Genomic DNA, 25,997 nt, shown 5'->3' with positions numbered 1-25,997 from the left:
CTAACGGGACAACAAATAATAGAAGAAACGAAGGAGTAGAGAAGGAAAAGAACTGAGGAGAAGAAAAGAGACATACCCCGAATTGATTGGTGGTGCATGGCATTGGCGCCGCCGGGCTAAGGCGGAGAGGATATGAGGGCGGCACTAGGGTTTCCAATCCCTGAGAGAGAGAGGTGAAAGAGACTGGATAAGGGTTCTGAGGGGGGGATGGGGGGTTCCGACACTTATATGTTGAGATAGGGTCAGTTACGGACCGTTTGATCAACTGAGATCAACGATCCAGATCAAAAGGACGAAACGGTGTCGTTTGACCTAGTTGGGGGAACGGACCGGGTTGGACCCAAATCTGGGCCGGGTGTGGGGCAATTTGAATGGGTAATGGGTGTATAATCATTTGGGCCTGGAAAAATTCGATGGAAAAAGCCCAAAAATCTGATTTTTCTCTTATTTCCTTTCTTTTTCTTTTCCAATTTCAAATCCTTTTCTTTTTCAAATTAAAAATAAAACATAAATTAAATTTTGAACTAAATTAACCTACCCAATTATATTAATCAATCACTCTAGTATTTACAATAATTAATTAAATCCTAAATTCAAAGAAACACTATAGAATTCACAATTAAAGAGTTAAAATGCAAAATGAGCTATTTGTTTTTGTGATTTTTCCATTTTTATAAAACAACTAATTTGTAAATTAATCCTAAAATGTAAAATTAAATCTTAAATGCAAATGCAACATTTTTTTTGTATTTTTCATTAATTAAACAAAAATAAAAATGCACAGACAAATGCAAACAATTATCAGAAAATGCCACAAAATCCTCAAAAATTCCTAATAATGAGAAGAAGTTATTTTGTTTTGAATTTATGGGAGTAATTCATATAGGGCAAAAATCGCGTGCTCACAGGCGCGACAGCAATGATTTGCTCTACCTTTGTAAGAATAGAGAGGGATTGCGTGTGGTTTATATCCAAATCTTGCATGGATATGCCCTCCTCCACTTGGCTATTTTCTATGTCCATGCGTTGCATGGTTGAATTGGAATCAGGGGCAGATTTTGCATGGTGAGTGTTAGTAGATTTGCCATTATTGTTTGATTGTTTGTTAATATTAGAGGGGTAATTATTATTAGTAGTATTAATGATGTCTTGGCCTCTCTTGTTGGTTAGTGTGGGAGTTAAGTCCAAATCCATTTTTTTAGACAAGAGGTTTAAGATATTATTGGATTTAGTAGGGTGTGACACGTTTTGGACAGATGTAGAGTTAGCCTTCATCTTGCCATGCAAATTAGGGTGATTTTTATTTAAATTTTTTATTGAATTTTCCATAACTATGTGCTCCAGTAGGTTATTGGAGAAACCACCTTCATTGCCATTGGGTGGTTTTCTAGCGAGCTCATTTGCTACTAATGTTCCTACATCACATTGATCAGTTTGGGCTGTAGAGTAAGATGTATTAGGGTTAGTGAGCAATTGATTGTTAACATAGTTCATAGGTTGCGTATTTAAATACTTACCTGACAATGCATCATACATGCTAACTTTAATACCTAGTGCAACAGAAGAACTCGTCTTGTTCATGCACTGATTGGCTACCTTTGATTTGTTTTTCTTGGGGAAAGAGACTATCATCCACTCCTGTGTAGTTTCTTCCTTAGGTTGTGGTGCCTCCTTTGAAAATGGACCTTCATTATGGCCACTTGGTAGAATCCTATAGGGGCAGATTCTGCTTGAGTGCCTCAGCCTTCCACAGACTGTGCATAAAAAACCTTCTCCTTTATAGAGTATAGGTTGTTTGTGGTGGCCAATCATGATAAAGTTTTGAACTGGCTGATCCAATGGTAATTCCACACAGAGTCTCGCATATCTTCCTCTTAATGTAGCCGATGTGCATGCATCCACTTTAAGCAGTTTGCCAATACAGTTTCCAAATTTTGTTAGGATTATCCCATCAAAAAATTCTGTGGGGAGTTGATATAATCTTACCCAAACGGCAGTATAATTTTGGTATGCCTTTGTGGCTACAAAATTAGGTACCCATTTTTGCACTGATAGAAAAAACCATTGATGAACCAGGGTCCATCATGTAGCATTCTAGTCATGCTTTCCTCGTTGGTCAATTTGACCGTGTAGTAATCTTCCCCTAGATCTATTAGAGGGTAGTTTTCGTCTACCTTCCATAGCTCTTGGGTTTTCCTCTTTAAGTAATGGTGAACTAGTCATTTGCCCATGAGTTTGATGATGAGTGAGTACTTCCAAGGATTGTACATTTTTTCTCTATCATCCTCACTCAGTATGATGTGCCTCATATTTTGGGACAAACCCTCCATTGTAGTGGCTTCCAAATCATTTGATTGGATATTCATAGTAGTTGATGAGGTTCCTGGTATTGATTGGGAAGCAATGGTAAAGATTTCTCCTTGAATTAGTTTATATATGTAAGAGTGAGTAGGATTGATTGTTGGTGAATTTGTCAGGGGGTTTGGGAAGAATTTGATGTGGATTCCCTGAGTGTTGGTTTAGTGAGATGTTGCTCATTCTCTCTCTAAGTAGTGTTCCGTGAGGCGAAATCTCACTACGATCAACCACTCGAATACGAGTAGTTTGGATATATTTTACCTAACAAAAGGAATGAACCTATTATTATTTTGGGAAGGAATTAAATAAGATTTTTCTTTAATGATATTTTTATAAATAATTTTTAAATATCTTAAATTGTTAATTATGTATAATTTATAGTTATATAATGTTTTTTTTTGTAACAATGTAAATATTATCATTAACACCCAAATCTTTACAAATGAAGAATACCTAACACTGCTAACAGAGTTAGGCCTCAAACAAACACATAAAGCTAATTACAGAATAGTTGAATTAAATTTCACATCTATGTGCCTCCTTTGACTTGGTAAGTAAATCCATCCTTTCTGTTAATTTCCTCTTTATCCTTAAAATTATCCCATCTTTTATGTACAGTTACTCATGTAAATATTTTTCAATTTCTAGCCCTCCATGTATGGTATAGTAATGCTCCACACATAGCAGTTACCAGGTCCTTTTTAAAGTATTTCCAATGTTTCCTTTTAATAATTCTCAGCATTTGGTTGATGCTACCTACATAGTGATCCCTGTCCATTGGAAGATATATCTTAGGGTTTTAAATCATTCACACTCTTCAAATAAATAAGTGATCAGTTGTTTCCTTAGCTTGAGTATCGCATAGGCAACAGCTTTCATCGACCACTAATATATATGCAACTTTAGTAGCCTCTCCTTAGTAAGCAGTCTCCCTTGTGTTGCCAGCTACAGGATGAATCTCTGCTTTCGTTGAGCTAATGCAGTTCAAATTAGCTCAGCAGTCTCTAGCTTTGGACGATGTCCTACAATTGAAAGGTAAATTCGAGTGATGGAGTATTCACCACTCAATGTAAGCTTATATTTATCTTGTTGATACTAACCCTGCATTTGAACCTTAATAGAATTAAGTTTCTTCCGGTGCCAGCTACAATCTATGGGTGGTCTATGTGTCCAAATGTTACTATTCGCCTTCATATAGATCCCATGAAACCATTTAACCCATAGAGATTCTTTGCAATTGATTAGTTGCCATATCAACTTCCCAATTGAAGCTACATTTCTGTTCCAACAGCTCTTTATATTCAGTGGACCTAGCTTCTTAGGATAGTAAACTTTTTCCCAAGAACCAAGACACCTTTTTCTCCTCAGATCCTCCCTAAAAATAGTCCCTATATATTTTACCAACCTCCTTTAGAACGCTTTGAAGCAAGATGAACACTGCCCTTAGAAAGAGTGAATAGAGAAAAGGATTGCATTGATCACCTGCAGTCTGCCAAGATAAGACAGATGCTTTGAATAGGTGATAGTAATTCTTCTAGTGATTTTCTCCACTAACATATGGCAGTCTAACTTGTTCTTTTTCTTGGGTGAGAGAGGCAATCCTAGATACATGATAGGGAAGGTACCCACCGTGAATCTAGTCCTTGCCAACAGTTGATCCTTAGTATTGCCATCCACTCCAGCTAAGAAAATGCTTGACTTGTCCATATTAGATATTAAACCTGTAACTTTACTGAAATGGTCCAAGGTGTCCATGACTCGATTAACTGATTTCACATCACCTTTGCAGAGGATCATAAGATCATCCGCAAAGATGAAATGAGATGAGTTAACTTCATTGTCTTGCATATGGGATGAAACTTGAAATTAGGCAACATACTGACAACCTTTAATATTCCGGACAAATATTTCATCATTAGAACAAACAACAGAGGTGAGACATCATCACCTTAACTAAGTCCTCTCTTCCTTGCAAAATAGTCATGCCCTTCTCCATTCACCTTGATTGAAAATTTGGTTGTTGATACACAAATCATAATCCACTTAATGAATTTGTTAGAAAATCCAAACCCTGCTAAAACTTCTTCAAGGAAGTCCCAGCTCACCATGTCATAAGCGTTCCTTAAATTAATCTTCAAAAGACGCCTTGGTGAGGCCTTCCTGTTATAGTGTCTAAGTAAGTCATGACATATCAATACATTGTGTATTAGGGATTTATTTTGCACAAAAGTTGACTGATTTTCTGCCACAAAGAAGCTCACAACACTTCTCAATCTACTACAATTCAACTTAGAGATGCATTTGTATATGATATTATAACATGAGATATGTCTGAATTAGATAGCATATTCTGGTACCTCCACCTTAGGAATGAGTGCTATGTTAGTTGGGTTAATTTGTCTCAGCAACTTAGCATTTTGAAAGAACTCTAACACATCTTGAGTGACCTTTTGCCCCATTGTTTTTCCACACAGCTTTGTAGAATCCACTTCCAAATCCATCAGGGCTTGGACTTTTACTACTATCTATCTGAAATATTGCATTTTTCACATTTTTATCTTCAAAAGGTTTCAATAGTGCAAGTTGTTGGTCAATTGAAAGTGTAGGATCATCCTTCAAGAAATATTCAGAGGATTGCAGTCTTGAATCTGTTGTCCTTCCAAGTGTCTTCATAATACTCCACAAAGAGCCTTGCTATTTTGTCAGATTCTATTTGCCAATCTCCCATATTATCCTTGAGTTGTGTTATAGCATGTTTCAACTTCCTGTGATTTATAATAGAGTAAAAATATTTTGTATTATTATCTCCCAATCTGATTCAACTAGCTTTACTCCTTTGATGTAGGTACAATTCTGCCAAATTTGATGACTGCCTAAATTTTTTATAAGCCTGTGATTCATGTTGTTGAAGATCTACATTGGTTGGATACCTATGCATTGCTGCTGAACTTGCTTAAAGGCCTTCCTATCTTCAATGACTTCTGAGACTAAGGGTGTGTTTGGTATGAAGGAAAACACTTTCCGGAAAATATTTTCCAATTTTTCCATGTTTGGTTGGCTTAAATATTTGGGAAAATATTTTCCTCATGAACTCATTTTCCTCCAATTGGAGGAAAATATTTTCCTTATTAAGAGAAGGGAAAATATTTTCCAAAAATCTTTCTCAACCTTCCCCACCCTCACCAACCCACCCCATCCCCTCTCCAAAAAAGGCCTTTTTTTTAAAAAAAAAAATCAGTTTTTTCGTTACCACCCACCCTACTATCCCTCCACCCCACCCCAACCCCCATCCCCTCCCATCCCCCCCACCACAAAAAAATTATTTTTTTACCTTAATTTTGTTTTTGCAATTTTAAATTTTTATTTTTTCATTTTTCTGCACCACCCACCCCAACCCCCCTCCCTCCCCCCTCCCCCTGCAAAAAAAATCTACTTTTTTTTGTAATTTAAATTTCTGTTTTTTTTGTTTTACTGCCCCCCTCCCCTCCCCCCGGTCCCCCCCGGAAAAAATATATTTTTTCAGTTTTAATTTTTTTATTTATCGGTTTAAAGGTTCAAAATTTTATAAGTTCCAAAATTATGAGTTCGGAGGTTTATGTGTTTGGAAGTTTACGAGTTTAGAAATTATAAAGTTTACGGGTTTGAAATTCCGCGGTTTTGAAAGTTTAGCGGTTCGAAAGTTTATAAAATTTGTTGGTTCGGAAGGTTGTTGGTTTGAAAGTTTATAGCTTCATGTTTATTATATCTAAATTATTTATGAATACTCTTTGAGAATTCATTTTCCTTAATTTGCGTACCAAACACTGGAAAATAAATAAGATTACTACTTGTTTTCCAAAAAAATATTTTTTTGGAAAACATTTTCCCCAGAAAACATTTTCCTTTATACCAAACACACCCTAAGTCATGAGAAGACAGACTATTTAGGCTTTTCAGCTTATTCTTCAACACTTTCAACTTCTTTACCATCTTGTACATTTTGCATCCTTCAAAGACAATGTTCCATCCTTCACTAACTGCAGTAGCAAAGAGTGGGTGATGAGTCCACAATTACTAAACTGGATGGATCTTTTGGCTTTATTTCTTCGTGTGGATAGAGAGATTTTAGTAGGGCAAGGATCACTGATACCCTATGGGAGAAACACAGTTCTACATGAAGGCATCTCATCCAACCATACTCCATTGACAAAAATTCAATCTATTTTTGAGAAAGTCCTATGTTCAACATGCTTATCATTTCATGTGTACTTGTTAGCTTGAGCTGGTACTTCAAGCAGGCCACGTTCTATCACACTACTGTGAAAATCTACTACTTCTGCCCATGTTACTGGATTCTTCCCATTCTATCATCAGTTTTCAAAATTGAGTTGAAATCACTCAGAACCATCCAAGGGTTGGAACACCTCTTGCTGTGATTAATGAGATTGTCCCATATATCCTTTTTTTCTTCTCTTGTATTGAATGCATAAACATAGGTCAAGTCAACTGACAATTTAAGAGGAATGCACTGAACCTCACATGTGATAGCCTCAAAATAATCAGGTTTCTAGGTGATCCATCTTTTACCATTGTAGTGGCATTCAAGATTTGAGACAAAGTCCCATCCCACAAACAACCTGATAGTAATCTGTTCTAATTTATTACTTTTTACTTTAGTTTCTAGTAAGCCTATTAAGCCTAATCTTCCTTCACGGCAAAGGAACTTTACCTTCCTTCGCTTATTAGGGGTGTTAAGCCCCCTCACATTCTACTTGAGCAAACTATTGATCCCCGACATGAGGGATTGGAGAGTCACATACAGTAAGATTTGAGCCCATTCTTCTAGTATTAACTTCTTGTCCATGTAGTACCTGAAAGGAGTTTGAACTAGTAACATGTTGTGCGTGCTTTGGTTGAGTTTTACCAATCCTTAGAGGAGTTTGCCATCCTGATCCTCTCCCTTGTTCATATTTATCATGTTGGCTTGTCAATTTTACTGCCTGTGCTGTGTCAAGCTTCTTACCCCTGTCATCTTGCTTTTGGCCTGTTACCTGAGGCCTTTCATTCACCTTCCCCTTACTTGCTTATTTAGGTTCGATGGGTTTAGTTTGTTGTTCTTGTGGAGCCTTTGGTTGTTTCTTCTTCAATCTGTATTCACCATCAGTATGCTCATATATGGAGTAGTGCTTAAACAAAGTTGGCTTCCAATCATAACTCGCCTCATGCTCTATCAATTTCACCTTTTCATTCCTGAAAATCACCACATCAGGCAATTGTAATCCCGTCTCCACTTCCACTAGTAGCCTCGCAAACTTCAAACCATTCTTTTTTCAGTGTTGTGGTCGACCATGAGAGGCTTCCTAACTAGACTCCCAATTTGCTCAAGCTTTTTGACTCCAATATTTAAAGTCTAATCCTAAAAACTTGATCCATATTGGAACATTTAGCGGTTCTTCTCTTGTGAATTCTAGATGTGGTGACTACTCCTTAACAATAAAAGGTTTGTTATCAAAGTGGTAGATACCAACTTGAATAACCTCTTGTTTTCCTACTACTATTTCGAATCTCACCACTAATTACTCCATGCTTTAGTATAGTTATCCTATCAATTACATGTGTCTCCCAAAGTCATTGAACAAAGCCCTGAATTACAGCAAAAGGAGGGTGTGCCCCTAGAACATAGCACGCCATAACATTTTCCCAATAAGCAATTTTTATACTGATATCCTCCAATTCAATTTCAACAATTGAATTCTCTCCAACTGATTTGGTGGAGCATATTCTAATTTGTATCCTGTATTTGATATATGTGTTATATCAAATTCATCCCAAATTGAACTCTTCTTCTTCTTCTTCTTCTTCTTCTTCTTCTTCTTCTTCTTCTTCTTCTTCTTCTTCTTCTTCTTCTTCTTCTTCTTCTTCTTCTTCTTCTTCTTCTTCTTCTTCTTCTTCCCTCTTCGACCTCATCTGCCCATGATTTCTTACCGCTGCTTCCTGATTTAGTTTGCATTTGACTAGGCGAAGCATGTACTAGCTCATTCCAGCGCCTTGATGCTTCAATTTGTTGTGCCTTCTCTAATTCTTTGTTCGTCAGTACTGTTTCATTGGATTTTGAATTCGCTTGTGCAGTTCCCACTGCTTTCTTACTGTCATCATGTTGCCCTCGTTGAGTTTGCGAGGAGGATGCTTCATAATTGCCATGAGATCCTTCTAGGTTGGGATGCACACTCTCTTACCACCCATGGTGGGCGCATGTTAAGCTACCATGCACCAAGGGAGAGCCAGCCTTGAGGGCATCGTTTCTAGTTATTTAGTTTTTAAATAGGTAAATTATTTTAAAGAATTTATATTCGAATTTATAAAACTTAATTAATTTGACCCTTGTAATCCAAATAGATTCAAACATATTATATTTTGAAAGTAACTGCCTTTTTCAAAAAACTCCTGCTAAAAAGTAAAATGTTATATTTATACTTCACAGGAAAAACCGGACAAAAATACCCCTGAGGGTCTGGCGCGGACCGCGCACAAATGACGCGCGGCCGCGTAGGGCTCTGGGTCTTCATTACTTGCATCTGGTACTGGGGGCGCGGACCGTACAAAAGTGACGTGCGGCCGCATGAACTTCATCCACGCGGACCGCACTAATTAGGTGCGCGGTCGCATGAGCTTTTGTCTCGAGTGATCGCTTCTCTGATTCTCTTAGGTGCGGACCGCACAAAAAGGGACGCGAACCGCGTTGGAACTGGGTGCGGACCGTGCGAGAAGAGGCGCGGACCGCGCAACTTATCTTAAAAATATCATGGCCTCTGAACTTTTCTGCGCGGCCGCGTGGCAAAACAGTGCGGTCCGCGCAGGTTGAACTTGGATATGCCCAGCTTCTGAACTCTCCTGCGCGGCCGCGTGACAGAACAGTGCGGACCGCGCAGGGCCTTTTGATCCCCCCTTTCAGTTGTCTCTTGACACTCGGCAGATTTCACTCCTTTTTTGAGCCGATCTTTAGTATTTGTCATCTTGTCGCTCAAACATGTAATCAAGTGTCATTTGTAAGCATTTTGGGACTATTATATGGCAATAAATGCACAAAGTTCAGGTAAGAATGGGTATAAAAAACATGCAGAAATCGCAGTTATCAGCAACCCGATCCCATTTCATGTATCTCATTGTAGACGTGCAATCCGATCCCATTTTATATATCTCGTTGCAGGCGTGCAATCCACTCCCATTTCATATATCTTGTTGCAAGCGTGCAACCCGCTCCCATTTCATATATCTCGTTGCAAGCGTGCAACCTGCTCCCATTCCATATATTTCTATGGCGGCGTGCCACCCGATCCCGTTTATAAATCAACAACAATCACAAAAGAATCCCAGCAAGGGAACAAGAGCAATATAACAATATCCCGGCAAGGGAACAATAATATTTCAACAACATCCCATCAAGGGAACAATAATATCAAACAAACATCCCGGCAAGGGAACAATAATATGACAATAACATCATTGCAAGGGAACAATAATGATAATAACATCCCGGCAAGGGAACAATAATGATAATCCTCATATGAAGCACAATAAACCACAACGTGTCATAACAATTACAATACAAGACTCACGGGCATGCTTGAAACTGACGTATAGATACTCGTCACCATGCCTATACGTCGTACTCCACAGTTACCACATAGCAAATAAGACACGACTCCTAATCCCTCAAGCTAAGGTTAGATCAAACACTTACCTCGATGCCATGAACACAATTCAAGTCTCAACTATCGCTTTACCTCTTGATTTCCCCACCAATTCGCTCGTATCTAGCCACAAGTTACTCAATTATGTCAATAAATGCTAAATGAAACAATTCTAATGCATGAAAATAAGTTTTTCAAAATTTTACCCAAAAAGTCAAAAATCGCCCCCGGGCCTACATGGTCAAAACCCGAAGTTCGAACCAAAACCCGATTACCCATTCCCCCACGAACCCAAATATATAATTTATTTTGAAATCGGATCTCAAATCGAGGTCCAAATCCCCAAAATTTGAAAAACCTAGGTTCTACCCAAAATACCCAATTTCCCCCATGAAAATCATTGATTTTAAGTTGAAATCATGTGAAAAGATGTTAAGGATTGAAGAAAAACTAGTTAGAAATCACTTACAATCGATTTGGAGAAGAAGTTGCCTTTGAAAAATCGCCCTAGGGTGTTTTGGTTTTGAAAGAGTATGAAAAATGGTTGAAAATGCGTCTAAGTGTAAATTTACAGGTCTCTGATATCGCAATTGCGATTGCGAACCCTTCAGAATTCTGAGATCTTCGCATTTGCAAACAAAATGTAGCATTTGCGACCCTGTCTATTTTCCGGTCTTCTTCGCATTTGCGATAGACCTCTCGCAAATGCGAAGTTGCATTTGTGATACAGGAGTCGCATTTGCGACTAAGGCAGTAACTGGGGGGGGGAGGGAGTATCGCATTTGCGATGGAAAACTCTCATTTGCGAGGGAAGGCTGGCCTGGGCTAGTTCGCATTTGCGAGCTCGCATTTGCAAGCCAGGCTTTGCAAATGCGAAGCCTGCAGGCCTGCAATAGAACAGCTGAAACCTGCAATTTTTTCCAAGTCCAATTCTTCTCTGTGGCCTATCCAAAACTCACCCGAGCCCTCGGGGCTCTAAACCAAACATGCACACCAACCTAAAAACATCATACGGACTCGTTCGTGCATTCAAATCACTAAAATAACATCGATAACTATGAATTTAGCATCAAAATCATGAAATCACTTAAGAACATTAAATTTTTCCCAATTTTCTCAAATACGGTCCGATTCACGTCATTTCAAGTCCGGTTCTTACCAAATTTTACAGACTCATCTTAGATCACATATAAGACCTGTACCGGTCTCCGAAACCAAAATACGGGTCCGATACCGTCAAGTTTTAAACACATTTCATTTCCAAAAACTCGTAAATATTCCAGAAAATAATTTTCTTTAAAAAATTCATTTCTCGGGTTTGGGACATCGGAGTTCAATTCCGGGCATACGCCCAAGTCTCATATTTTCCTATCACGGGTCCGGGTCCATTTACCTAAAATGTTGACCGAAGTCAACTTAAATTTATTTTAAAGTCAAAACTCATCATTTTTCACAAATTTCCACATTATGGCTTTCCGGCTACGCGACCGGACTACGCACGCAAAGAAAATGTGTTTCTTGCCATTGTGCTTAATTTTGAAAGTTGCTCGAGGACAATCAAGAGTTTTAGTGTGGGGTGTATACATTAATTATACAGTTATTATATGTAACTCTATATAAATAAATCATTATACGTCCGTTAGCTACTTTTAATTTAAGCTATTGAATTGATGGTTAGTTAGGTTAATTCTTCCCAAAAAATTAAAGAGAACCTTAATCTAACATCAAGGCGTGCAAGAAATCTCACCACCAATTAATTTGTTGTGTCAATGGTGCAAAAGAAGTCTAACTAATAGGCCCAAAGATGTGTAACTAGGCCTGGCAAGTGTTATTTTGGCAGAAGATTAATCTTGGATTGATGGGTAATGTCTATATACATTTCATCCTTTCTAGATGATGTGTGGGATTATATTAAATATGTTGTTATTATCATATTAAGATATTGATCTTGAATTAGAATAAGTTTATCCAAACTTTTAGGGGAAATTAGAAATGGCGAGGTTTATAACTGGTAATTGAAAATAGTTACAATTTCAAAATTAATTGAACTTTATATATTTTTTCATATAAAGATAGAATCCGAACACACCCTTAAAAATTTGAAAAAATCTAGCATAATATGCTGGAGTTCGAACTTTTTACATATGAGATTCCAGCATAATATGTTGGAATTTCATAATGTGTTGGAGTTCTAACATAATATGCTGGAAGTTTATACACAGGAGCTTCATAATCCAACATATTATGTTCGAACTTTCCGTGTGCTGGAGTTCCAACATATATGCTGGAAGTTTATATGCAGGAACTCCATAATCCAGCCTATTATGCTAGCACATGCTATTTTCATATTTCAGCAAAATAGTGGCTAGTTTTTATTGAGTTTTATCAAAATAGGGGCTAGTTTTTATTTACTTTACTAACACTAGCTATAGCTCATGCTATTTTCACATTTTTTTGGTTTAATCAGAAGGGATTTTTACATACCTATACACTATTGAAAACTTTATGACTCTCCCTACTCAAGTTTCACTTTAATTACCTCCTATATACAAAATTACCAATTACGTATATTTTTAGGATTTAAGGATAATTAATCAATTCCTACAATCACTGTAACGTACAAATCTCACTCCCCCCACGTTTCTCTCTCCGTATCCCACTCCTTCCACATTTCTCTCTCCACATCCCCCTCCCCCTCCCCACGTATCTTGAACAAGAGAGTAGCAATTCCACCATTGACAACCATTAAAAAGCTTTGAAACTTTGAATTCGAATTTGGGTTTTTAAAAAACATTATTTGTTTGAATTGTGTGTTGTTGCAAAGAATTGGAATTTTCTCTATGTCTCTCTCTCTATCTCTCAATCCCTAATTACAGTAATGTAAAGCTAAGGAAAAGAGAGCAGCAATTTCACCATTGGCAGTCATTAAAAAGTTTTGAAGCTTTGAATTTAGAATTTGGGTTTTTAAAAACCATTACTTGTTTGGATTGTGTGTTGTTGCAGACAATTGGGAATATGATTTGGAGTTTATATCTCAATTTTGAGGGTGTTTTCGTGAAGATTAGACTTGAATTTGGTTGAATTTCAGAAGAATCATCATCATCATCATCAGAAGAAGAAGAAGAAGAAGAAGAAGAAGAAGAAGAAGATATGACATACATTATACTGCAGATATGACATACATTATACTGCAGAAATTGTAGTAAAGTTGTATTCTGTTGTTTATATATATTTTTTATTTAAATATTGTATAAAAATTGTATTTAAGTTGTATGATATTGTAGTTGTATATAACTGGGTAAAAATAATGTGTGAAAGTTGTGGATAAATTGTAGATAAATTGTATAATATATAATTAGTTGTATGAAATTTATTTACTATATATATAAATCGGATATAAAATATACAAAAGACATATTGTATAAAAAAATTATTTAAGTGGTATGATATTGTAGTTGTATATAACTTGGTATAAATAATGTGTGAAAGTTGTAGATAAATTGTAGATAAGTTGTAAAATATATAATTATTATGTATATATTATACTTTTATACTTTTATTTTTCCGTTAACTTCAACCAAATATTATCCAAATCAAATATTATCCAAATGCCTGAGTATCCTTGCACCATTAACCTTTGACTAATCTATTTGCAATGCGGTTGGAAATTCGTGCCAAAGTTGAATTTTTGTTAGGGAATTCTTTTATAGTTGAAGAAGTATAAATATTCTAGACATAGAATACACCTGAATAAAAAATAAAAACTGAAAAATGAGGTGTTGTACCATGATTTCAAGTAGCAGAAAAGGAATTATGCTCAAAAATCTGAAAATCTGTTTTAGTTTCTCTTAACAGATTAAGATGTATAGGATAAAAAATATCTAGCGTCTTTAAATGTGCAAAAATTTTATAGCTAATGTCACATTTAACAAATTATTTACCAACTTGGGAACTCGTAATAACTTTCCAAAGTAGAGCAGAGAATGGGAAAATGAACGAGAATAGGAAGAAAAGAACGACATCAGTAACTAATTTCAGCCATGAAATTGGGAAGTGCGAAGAGAACTGGAAAAAATTTGGGCAAAAATTAAAAGAAAAGCAGAATCGAAATTAATTATAACATCCAACTGAGAAGATGAAAAGGACTGAAAGATTAGTCTTCGAAAGTTTGAAAAGGGGTGTAACTAAATCTCTTGATTGAAAGCACAAATAATGGATTAGGAGCCTTTTAAGGTGTATTGTATATATTTGTAACTAAAATATGCTTAGGTAGGGTAAATACCAAAACATGAACATTTTACGTAATAAGGTTTCAAATAGTATATAGATATGAAAAAATCCTTAGTCAGAAGCTTGTTAATGTTGACCCACCACAGCTGGACGCCCGTTCAATTATGTTAGGCCGGGCTGCTATGGATATTTGGATGGGTAACTTAGTTCACTCAGGCCAGCCCATTCTTGCCAAACAATAGAATGTGGTCAGAATTCATACGAGTCCGACTACAACGAACATTATATTCATGCATATGAATGTTGAATTATTTAATAGAAAAGTTAAAAAGATCAGCATAAACTATTCTTATTTCTTTACTGTTACGTTGCAATTGGTAAATTATTATATATGTGAGTTCGTGTATTAATCTATAACAACAACAATAATTACGCCTAGTTTCAAACAAGTTGGGGTTGGCGATATGAATTCTTATTTATTTCAGTTAGCTCAACTCAAATCTATTATGAGGATTCATCATGAATTGATAAATTTTACGTTAGTTGTCAGCCTACCACAACTCTCCTCATTTATTCGGGCTTTAAGACCGGCAATGTGAGCAACCCTATACTGGTGGAGTTTTACTCTACTATAATTAAAAGATACTCCCGTTGGAAGAGCTAAAGAAATATTAGCCATTTTTTTCATAAATATTAGCCTAATTTATGGACCATTAACTAATCTAGCTCGGTCCAGTTCCTTATATATGGATGTATTATTCCTAACTACTTGATCTAACAGTTCATGTGAAAAGGATGCTGCCTTTTCCTTTGGCAGCTGCACGAATGTAGGTTTTCCACTAGAGAAATTATGACATAGGTTTTGCCATATATAAGTCCTAGTAGACGGAGATTCACAATTTTGATTCTAGTATAAAGATTTTTTGTTATTAAACTTACATTTAGTCTTAATCTCAATATTTATTTGTAATTCAACAACAAAGAAATTGAAATCACACAATAAGCTTTTTTCGACATAGATCTGTTTTAAGGTTCTTCCGAACTGCTTTATTACAAAAAAAATTCATTTTATGTGCCTTTAGTCGAAGTTATTTCTTTTATGATTCTTTATTTAGGCAACAAAAATGTTGAGGTGGACCAAACAGTTGGCACGTGAGGCATTGTCTCACCAGCAAATTAATTATTTGGGCATGACGCATACATAACAACCACCAAACATGTTACAAGGTCGGTAGGTTCAATTACGACGTGGCTTTTCAGTTACTACAAATAATTCCCTTTAATTCCTTTATTTTTTGTTTCCTATTAGGTGTTCGATATTCATTTTGGGGGCCGACTAAATTCATATTCGCATTGGGAAGTTTCACATTTGGGGTAAAGCATTCTCTAGCAAAGGCGACTCCATACGCAAGGCTCGAACCTAAGACCTCTAATTAGTGGTGCCAAAATGGATAAAAGAAAACAGTTAACCACTCATATTATCCGCTAAAAAATGAGTTGGATAATGAACTTTTTAAAAACGAGTAAAATATGGATAAGAAGCATATTATCCATTTAGAAAATGGAAAACCAATGGATAACTAATATGTTTAACTTTTACATTTGTAAAACCTCAAATTGGGGGTTAGTCAAGTTTATTAGATTACGAATTCTACCAAAAGTGATTATATTCAAGAAGCCATGGATAATATGGTTACTCATATTATCCGTCGGTTAACCCATTTTGACCCGACCCATGTCCGACCCGACCCACCCATTTGTCACCCCTACGTCTGATCAAGGATGAAGGGGTACTTACCACTCCAGTACAGCCCTTATCGGTTCTTTAATTCCTCTATAGTTATATGCCACCAGCTACTTGCAACTTGCTAAACAAAATCTATACTGCTTTATATATAGTTTGTGTATATAACTACATACGGAGAGATGGAAGAAAGAGCTATATTTTTTCCCTTGTTTTTATAATTTTTTAGGTGGTGATGGACCTTGAATGATCGGATTTTTTTGGTAATAAGAGATGAATATTTGAATTAACACATTGCACCTAATAAGTTGTTTCCTACCACGAAGTTACAATTATTATATATGTAATTTACTTCAACTAATTCTGAGCCATTTGATTATATTCTCTCGTCCTAAAAGAATGATAGTATTACATACGAGAAGTCGAACCAGTTTTCTTAAATTACGATAACTTTAAATAAAATATTAAGAAGTTATTTTCTCTAGAAAATAAAGGAAGCTTACTTTTCATAGAAAAGATTAAATCATATTTCTAATACCTTATTGGATTTTTCCGGAATTATTATATGTGGGTAGTTGGTAGATATTAGTTGAAGATGGGCAAATGTTACAGTAGGGGAAAATTAAAAATGAAACCCTTAATTTGGTTGTTACAAGGTGATACAGCTGGTGCATTAAAGAGATGTAGGCTCAATAGCAAACACTGCCAGCTTAGTTCCCCAGCATTTGCTTCTTACTAAAACTAATTATCTGAGGCTCAACTTCATTAAAGAGGAATTAATCCACTCGACCATTAGTTTTAGTCGGTCAAAATACAGGGTCTATAGTGTAACACGTTTCGAGGTCAAGAAGCTGCTCGTAGCTTTCATGTGTTTTACAGATAAGATGTTATGTTATGAATTCAGCTCTAGCTGCTACAGTACGTTGTAACATTTTAGAGCCCGTTTGGACATAAAAAATTTTTTACTTTTTTTTTAAAATCAGTGTTTGGCCATAAAATTTTCAACTTTCACTTGAAGATAAATTTTGAATTTTTTTAAAAAATTAAAAAACTTCAAAAATCTGCTTTTCAAAATTTTCACTTAGATCACTCATAAACTTCAAAACAACTCAAATTATATTCATGTCCAGACACAAACTCTAATTTACAAAGATCATTTTCACTTGAAAAATTTTTAAATTTTTTTCGCAATTTTACAATTCTTATGTCCAAACGCCACTTAGTCACCAAAATCTTATAAAAAGTGGAGTTGATTTTTGGGGAAAATAATACTCCCTCCGTACCACTTTAATTGATTTTTTAACTTTTTATTTTTGTGGTTCAGAATATTTGATTTTTTCAAATATCAAAAAATAATAACTTCTTTTTTTCAAAGTTGTCGTTGGAGTAAAGAGCCTAGAAGGGGTCCCTTAATATGTGTGAAAATAGCCAAAAAATCACTTAAAGTGAACCGAAAAAAATACTGTATAGCCGGTCTCAAAATAATAGCCGATATATATCACTTACCAACGAATACATGGTCCAATAAATTAGCATATCTTCATTTAGTTCTCTCTCTCTCATATATCTGTGGCTAAACTGTAGTAGTTCTGGTATTACAGGTTGTCCTAATTAACCCTAATTCTTTTGCACCTTAAACCATTTATTCAAGAATTCCAGCAACAAAGATGTAAATCTGGCGGCTGAAATAAGTGAAGGGGCATTCCTCACAACCTGCAGATGGCAGGGAGCCAGGGATATGTGGAAACTTCAAATACCACTAATAAGCCATTTTTGCAACCTAACTGTCTTATTTTCCTTCTATTTTAGTTATATATACACGTGATGTTTTACCTTTATCTAAACCCAAAGGACAAAGTGACGTGGTGTCTGTTGAACGAAAACAGCTGCTGAATCCATGAAAAAATGATAATAATAAAAGAAAATAATTAGGAAAACTGTTTCTTACCTATAAATGAAAAAAATTCTGATCCTTTGAGTTATAGCAAGGGACCGATGCATGCAGTTCAATTTCCTTAGACTGCGGCAACATATAGAATGGCACGTGAATTGTGTCTAGCTTTGTGTTATTAAATCATGAATTTGGCCCAGGTACAGTTAGAGGCTGATTTAAATTCTATGTGTTCAATCGTTGAAGTTTTAAGTACTGAACTTATTATACTTTTAAAATTATAGGTTCACATTTATTATAGGTTGTAATTTTAGTCAATTTTATATATAAATTCATGCTCCATGTCGAAAGTTACGGGTTCAATTAAATTGGGTATTGTTGTGTGGATCCGCCCCTCGGTACATAGGCGTATGTAGCATTAAAGCTATAGGTTCAATTGAACTCATAACTTTTGACGTAGAGCATAAATTTATGTGTAAAATTCACTAAAATTATAAAAAATAGCAAATATGAACCCATAATTTTTAAAGTATAATGATTTTAATATTAGAATTCTTAAATTTTGAACCTAAGTTTAAATTCTGAATTCATCAATGCCCGGATACAATATTCTACTTATATACTCTCTTATTCCATTTTAAGTGTCTTTTACTGAAAGGTTTTAACAGTCCAATAAGAAAACATTACGCATAAGGTATAATTTATCAAATTACTTTTATTTATTTCTTTCTTAAATACCCACAATTCAAATTAGAAAATATATAACAATAACAACACAGTATAATCTCACTTAGTGGGGTCTGAGGAGGGTAGTGTGTACGCAGACCTTACCCCTACCCTAGAGTAGAGAGGTTGTTTCCAAATAGACCCCCGATATCCTTCCCTCCAAGAACTTCCCACCTTGCTCTTGGGGAGATTCGAACTCACAACCTCTTGGTTGGAAGTGAAGGTTGCTTACCATCAGAGCAACCCCTCTTGTCCAAATTAGAAAATATATTCTTTCTTTTTTTTACCCGTATCTTGCACAAATTGATACTCTGTACTAGGGGTGTACAAAGGAAACCGACAAACCGCACTAACCCGATAATCCGAGTCAAACCGAGAAAAAAACCCCGACTATGGTTTGGTTTGATTTGGTTTGGTGTTGGGAAAAAAACTCAACCATAATTGGTTTGGTTTGGTTTTAACTAAAGAAAGTCAAACCGAAACCAAACCAACCCGACATTACATACATAGAAATTTTGGATATATTTAATATATAAGTATACTTATTGTGATATAATTTATAAATATTTCTAAAAAATGTTCATAATTTTAGCTTGTAAGGTATTATTTCAAGGTTGTACTTAGAACTTTTGAATGTTCCAATAAGTTTTATAGTCATTAACACTAGTAAATAATGTAATACTAACAAAAGCCCAACCAAAATCAAATCAATATTAATGCTAACAAAAGACATTCAATTCAATACTACGAACGGGAATGTATTGAATATCTATTTTTTGTTTTGCAATAATTTAGATAAAAATGCATAACCTATTTTTATTTTTTCTTTAGCGTTTAGTCATGTAATTAATACTCCCTTATTAATCTACTTATTTTAGCATGACTTAGTACTTTTAGATTATCTTTATTTTTATTATGGCTTTTTAATTAGTAATATTTATATTACATAATTTATTATCTTTATTGTTGAATATTTTAGGATAATGTCATGACACATCTCATATTTTGTATTATTTTCTTGGAAAATACTTTATATATTTGTATCTTACTAGGATTAAAGAAATATTTTGAGCATAATTTTATATGTTTTGTTTTACGAAGATTTTATCGGGGAAAAAATACAAAAATCCGAATAACCCGAAAACCCGAGAAAACCCGAGAGAAAAAAATTCGAGTTTTATTTGTTTGATTTGGCCTTTAGATTTAATAACCCGATATAATTAGTTTGGTTTGGCAATTATAAAGTCCGAACCAACCCGACCTAAGTATACCCTACTCTGTACTGTGAGGATTTGGGACACTTAGGGCTCCCGATCTTGCGCGTGAGTCTTAATGAAGCCTAAAGGACTTTATTACACCGCGGTCACACAGCGCAGCTTGCATTATATACCAAGTGGTTAAAACCGAGAAGCCTATGATATACGAAGCAGCAGAGGTGGACTAACCAGGTGCTTAATTTTCCTCTTCTTTTTTTTTCTTCAAGTAACTCGGGTTCTAAAATTTTTTATTAAAAATACTAAAAAAGTTTTTATCATTCCACCACGCCTATTTTCGCTAATGTGCAAAGTTACATCATTACTATCATAGACCATCAGGGGGCCCACGCCTTGCTTACGTGACACCGCTTCGTTAATTTTTTTTTATAATTTGTATGCATAAATAATAAATAAATTTAAAATATTGGGTATAGATACAAAAAATGATAACGGTTAATGTTACAATAATTTATTCATTTGTTCACTTTTTTTTAAATATTGACACTACTTATAAAAATTCTTGTGTACGCATAGACCACTCACATATTCCTAACCCATTTATTCGGAATCTTGAAATCGTTTTACGGATGTAGTTTAGTACTAAACTTCTAGCCTAATATAGGAATCACTTCTGGAAATGAATTTGACTTCTTAGCTCTACCTACATTTAGGGGAAGCTCAGCCGAACCCAATAGTTTTGATCCAAACTTTATATTTATCTTAAAAAATTTACTTAATATATATAAAGTATTAATTTAGAATTTAATAACTTAAACAAACTAGAATTTTGAGTCATAAACTTCAAATGGTGACTAGCCGTTAACCGCATAGAAGAGGCTAATAAATTACGATGTACAGTATACTAGGCTTCTCTAGCCATGTAATACAAGGAATTAATTTGACTTATTAGCTCTACGCCTCTACCAACCGTTGAGTAACAACGCAATTAGTTCAACTGCACGTGGCGTCTACCCTCTACCGAAACAATAAAACCAAAATACAGATCATCCCACGCTCTAATAACGGGATTTTGCTTTTAATTTCCTCTTCAATTTCCCCCCAAACAGCTGGATTTATTCGCGGATCCAGTCCCCTTTAATTTTTGCCTCCCACATTAATTTTCTATCTCCCCCTCGTGCGTTTCCTTTCCGCGTTGTCTCCCTTTATATAAACTATCCTCATCACAATTCTCTTAACTTCATATTCATATATTCCGGTTTCAGTTATTTTGTAACCGAGTAAATTATGACTCCAAGAATGGTTGCCGGTTTTCGAAGATCTCTTTCTTTCAACTATCCAAATCATTCAAACAAGCCAAACAAAAAAGCTTTTCACGTTCGATCCACTAGTCTTCCATGTGATCGATCCCATCCTTTAATTTCTCAGCTCAAGGATGGGCTCAACGAGCTCAAAACATGGGCTTCCAAGCCCGAAGCCCGCACCTCTGCATGGCTCTGCGATGGCTTAACACAACTCAAAATCGTTCACGAATCCCTCGACGATCTCCTCCAACTTCCTCAAACCCGTGAGTCTCTCCATAACCACTCCGAACTCGTTGAGAAGCTTCTAGAAGACTTCCTTCGATTCGTCGATGTTTATGGGATTTTCCGGACTTTAATTCTCACATTCAAGGAAGAACATTCGGCTGCACAAGTTGCTTTAAGACGCAAAGATGAATCCAAGATTGTTTCCTACGTTAAAGCTCTAAGAAAATTAGCAAAAGAAATGGACAAACTCATGTCCAACGTGCAATATTGTATAGGAAAATATGTCCTTGTCCTACCCCAACAATATTCTATAGAAGATACAGAGCTAGTCGAAATATTGAAAGACGTTTTAGAAGTGACTGTATTAGTTTCTGTTGAGCTTTTTAATGGGCTTTCTGTGTCAATGTCATTGCCAAAATCATCTTGTTCTTGGTCGGCAAAGAAAACGAAGAAAGTGAAATTGGATGAAGGGATTGAAGAGTTTTCAAAAATGAGCTTGTTGAGAAAGAAAATAGAAAGTGAAGAGCTGAAGATGGTTTCTAAAAAAATGCATGAATTGGAAGATTGCATTTGTGAGATTGAAATTTGTGGGCAGAAAGTGTTTAGGAGTTTAATTAACGCTAGGGTTTCATTGCTCAATGTATACACACAGTAGAGAAAGAAAATAAAGATTATGCATAGATATTGTAAATTTTCCTTTAATTTGTCTACTTATTTTTTTTCGTTTTTAAACTATGTCTAATTTAATTGGGGAAAAGGAAAAGGCATAAAATGCTTCATGAGGAATGAATAGTGCTAGAGTACAGTTTTGGTTGTACAGATTTTATAGAAAAGTAAATTTTACACAGGTGATATAAAGTTACTAAGGACCGAACATAGATTTTGTCAAATTTTTGTCATTTTTTTTTTTGGCAAATACATGTTTGTTCATAAATTTTATTCATATTTTGGTAAATTCTCAAAACTCAAATTCCAAAACCAGTTTTGGCCCAAAATATTACTATTATATTTTTTAAAAATTACCCAAACTTTTATATTTTATGAAAAAGCCCACCATTTATTACTAGTAACAATATTTTTTCGTCTTCTCGATCATCTGATAGTGTATTATATAGTCCATTATAAAAATGATAATTTTGTACCAAATTTATTTATGTTCGGGACTATGGTTTGTAATAATGAATGTTATTGATGTAGGTACTGTTGGGTATTTGTGATAGTTTTTAGAACTTGTGGGTATAAATTATATTTCATATTTTTTTTAAAATAGTGAAATATATTTTGAAAACTCATGTCCAAACATATTTTCATTTTCAAATTAAATTTCAGCCCAATCAAATTTTTCAAAACAAATTTGGGAATCTATGACTAACTAAAACTTGCTTCATCTCTCGGAGAATTTGATCGAGTTTCTTCAGCTCTTACGTGTCATTGCCGTTTTATTTTTTCATCTTACGTGTCATTGCTATTTTGTTTTACACCATTTTTGAACAATGCCAGCTTTAGTTCTCACCAAAAAAATAGAGAGAAAGAAAGGGCAATGTTATTCAACCTTTTCTTGATTTTTATGTACATTTTCTACACATGAGAACAATTCATAGACTTCCTATTTCCTCTAAGACTGAACTTATTTCTTTTAGCCTCTTTTTTCTCCATGTGTTGGGTTAATCCACTACGAGGGAAGGGAGAAGATGGTCCGCATCCCAAGAAAATGTATCTGTCATAAATTTTTAAAATGACAAATTGAGACAACTAATTTTAAAAATTAAGATAAATAATTTGAGACGGAACAAATACTTCCTATATTTAATTGATGTGGCAGCATTATTATTTAGAAAATCAAAGAATTTTTTAATCATTTTATTTTAATATTTTATAAATATTATGAACTACAAGTTATTACTATGGCTTATAGTGTAGCTTTTTAATATGTAAATTTTATTTTAAAAAATATGTTTAAATTTGCTGTTAAAATTAAGAATTTTGACCCTCGTAATCCGTACCTTGCCACATCAACCGGAATTGAGGGAGTAATTTTTTTTTCCCTTATGTTGGATAGCCATTTTGAAATATGCAAAGGCAAGAAATTGGCGTTATATTCTGGTCTTCATTTCCTGAATAAACGTAGTAAGTTTATTTTGTCGGTCACTTTTTTGGATTTAATATCAATAAAGCACAAAGCTAGAATTATTTAGTAGTTGTGCGATAAAAGAAAGAAATAATTATTGAGTAGAAATCAAGTGGTCCATAAACCATAATGTGGATCACGTATGAAATTGAAAGAGGCATTTCCAGACAAGATAAAAAAGAACCTGCTGGCACAGTATTAATATAAACGCGGTCTAACATGTGAACTGGATTATTCATCTGCTACAGGAATATATCGAGAAATATATATTTTTAGTTGCTTCCACAAAAATAATAGTTAATAAAATATAAGTTTTTTTGTATATATATGTATTATATACAAATAATATATATATTTTATATACTTTTTGACTAGTTAATATAATTAATTTCAGCCAGATCAATTTTGTATTTTGCCCTAAAATAATCTAGAGAAGAAAGCAAAAGGGGAAGGGTGCTAATGAAAGAAAGCAACCTGAACATGGGGTTTCCAGGGATAATTGTGCTTTTGGTTCTTACTTAATTATCAATTAGTATTATCACCCGTGCGAATGCGTGGACACTAACCATGTAATTTATTTGAATTATTTGGATTATATGTAAATAATCTTAAAACTTAAACTTTCTCTATTAAATATAGATAGTCATTTGATATTAGTTAAGAAACGCTACATGAAAAAGATTAACCATTTCTCAAATTTCCTATATATAATTCTATTTTTCTTTTTTGATATCATTCTCGCCGGTGTCATTGGATCCTAAAATTAGTCGGGAAACAAAATATTAACTCATATTTATGACAAAACAATCAAAGGTTGAGATTATGAAGGACTCTTTGAATACGACTTGACTCTTTTAATACTACATGAACTCTTGTTTTGTGTGTTGATATCTTTCAAAATTATTTCTATTTTAAAATTTCAGTTTCTAAAACATTATTTTTAAATAATAATTTATTTTATAATAATGTAAGTGAAAATATTATCCTCAATTCAAAACTCATTTTAGTCGGTTATCTAAAAATTTTAAAAATTGTTTAGCCAGTAAATTTCTTTTTCCAGTATGGCTCCATTTTGATATTTGACATTACCCATATTAAATATCCAAGTTATTTGAATGATATGTAAATAACCTTAAACTTTAAACCTTCTAGATAATCATTAGATATCAATTACGAAACAATACATACATTTTCTCAAATCTCATAGTGATAATTTTATTTTTGCACCATTCTTATTGGTGTTATTGGAACCTAAAAATAGCCAAAAAGTGAAATAATAACTCGTATTTATGTCAAAGCACAAAAGTTGACACAATATGAACGATTCTTTGGTTACAACATGACTCTTTTACTACGACTTGAACTCTTATTTGGTATGTTGTTATCTTTCAAGAAATATTTCTATTTTGACGTGTATATATATATCAATAATTATTATCTTTATAATGATGCAAGCGAAGATATTATTCTTAATTTAAAATTCACTTTAGTCGGCTATCTAAGAATTTAAATGATTCTTTAGCCGGTGAAATTTTATTTCAATATGACGTCATTTTGAGTTTATCGATATCTCTAGCCACAGATTTTGAATTTGGAATACCTTGTATACAGAGGTGGATCTAGGATTTATACTTTATGGATTCAATTTTTAAGGTTTTAGCATTGAACTCATTATATTTTTAAAGTTATGGGTTCATATCTACTATTTTTATAATTTTAAGAATTTTTTACATATAAATTTTTGCTCAGCGTGAAAAGTTATGGGTTCAATTAAAACTGTTGTCAACACTCTACATCTGCCTCTGGATCATTAAATGTCAAATTAGTTGACTGTTATTATATAACATTTCACATATTGTCTTGAAATTGCCAAGTAGTTTTTTCTCGACACTATACTTGGCTTACCATCAATGCAAACTACTCAAATTGCATTTATATTTAAATTCAGATATCATATCAGTTTGTTAGTAATAGTAATTTTTTAAAAATGACATACAATGTTGTCACGACCCGGATTTCCCACCCTTGAGAGTCGTGATGGTGTCTACTAGTGAAAGCTAAGCAAGCCAATTGTTTGAACAATCTACCTTTTTCCCATTTTTAATTTCTTTAACAAGTGTGAATCAACAGTTATAAACAACAAAATTTAAAGCAAGCGGTGAATAAATATCGCATACAACATCTTAAGCAAAATCTACCCAGAACTAGTATCACGCTTCACAGACAGTCTAGAATTTACTACAAACAGGGTCTGAAAGATAGCTAATACACTATTTTTGAAATAGTATATGAAACAGGATGAAGGAATAGAGGGAGACGTCAGGGCCTGCGGACGCCTGCAGGACTACCTCGGAATCTCCAACTAGACTGAAGGCAGCCACCCAAGCTAAGGTCCGAATACTACTGCTCCGCGATCTGCACATAGTGCATAGTGTAGTATCAGCACAACCGACCCCATGTGCTGGTAGGTGCCTAACCTAACCTCGGCGAAGTAGTGACGAGGCTAG

At 34.5% G+C, this 25,997-nt stretch overlaps 1 protein-coding gene across 1 annotated transcript; it reads left to right on the top strand.

Annotated features, from left to right (window-relative positions):
• The first annotated feature begins 21,120 nt into the window (after positions 1-21,120).
• Positions 21,121-22,017, top strand: LOC107789007 (uncharacterized). Its single transcript, XM_016610766.1, has one exon. It carries the CDS (start codon positions 21,121-21,123, stop codon positions 22,015-22,017), a length of 897 nt encoding a protein of 298 aa, XP_016466252.1.
• The last annotated feature ends 3,980 nt before the right edge of the window (positions 22,018-25,997 follow it).

This window comes from Nicotiana tabacum, chromosome 1, assembly GCF_000715075.1.
Source record: "Nicotiana tabacum cultivar K326 chromosome 1, ASM71507v2, whole genome shotgun sequence".
Classification (NCBI taxonomy): domain Eukaryota; kingdom Viridiplantae; phylum Streptophyta; class Magnoliopsida; order Solanales; family Solanaceae; genus Nicotiana; species Nicotiana tabacum.
Note: the sequence above shows the minus strand (reverse complement) of the source record. Positions and strands in the feature narration are given on the sequence as shown.

Excerpts from the sequence above, each read along its gene's own strand:
- LOC107789007 (XM_016610766.1), top strand. The coding sequence starts at position 21,121 with ATGACTCCAAGAATGGTTGCCGGTTTTCGAAGATCTCTTTCTTTCAAC.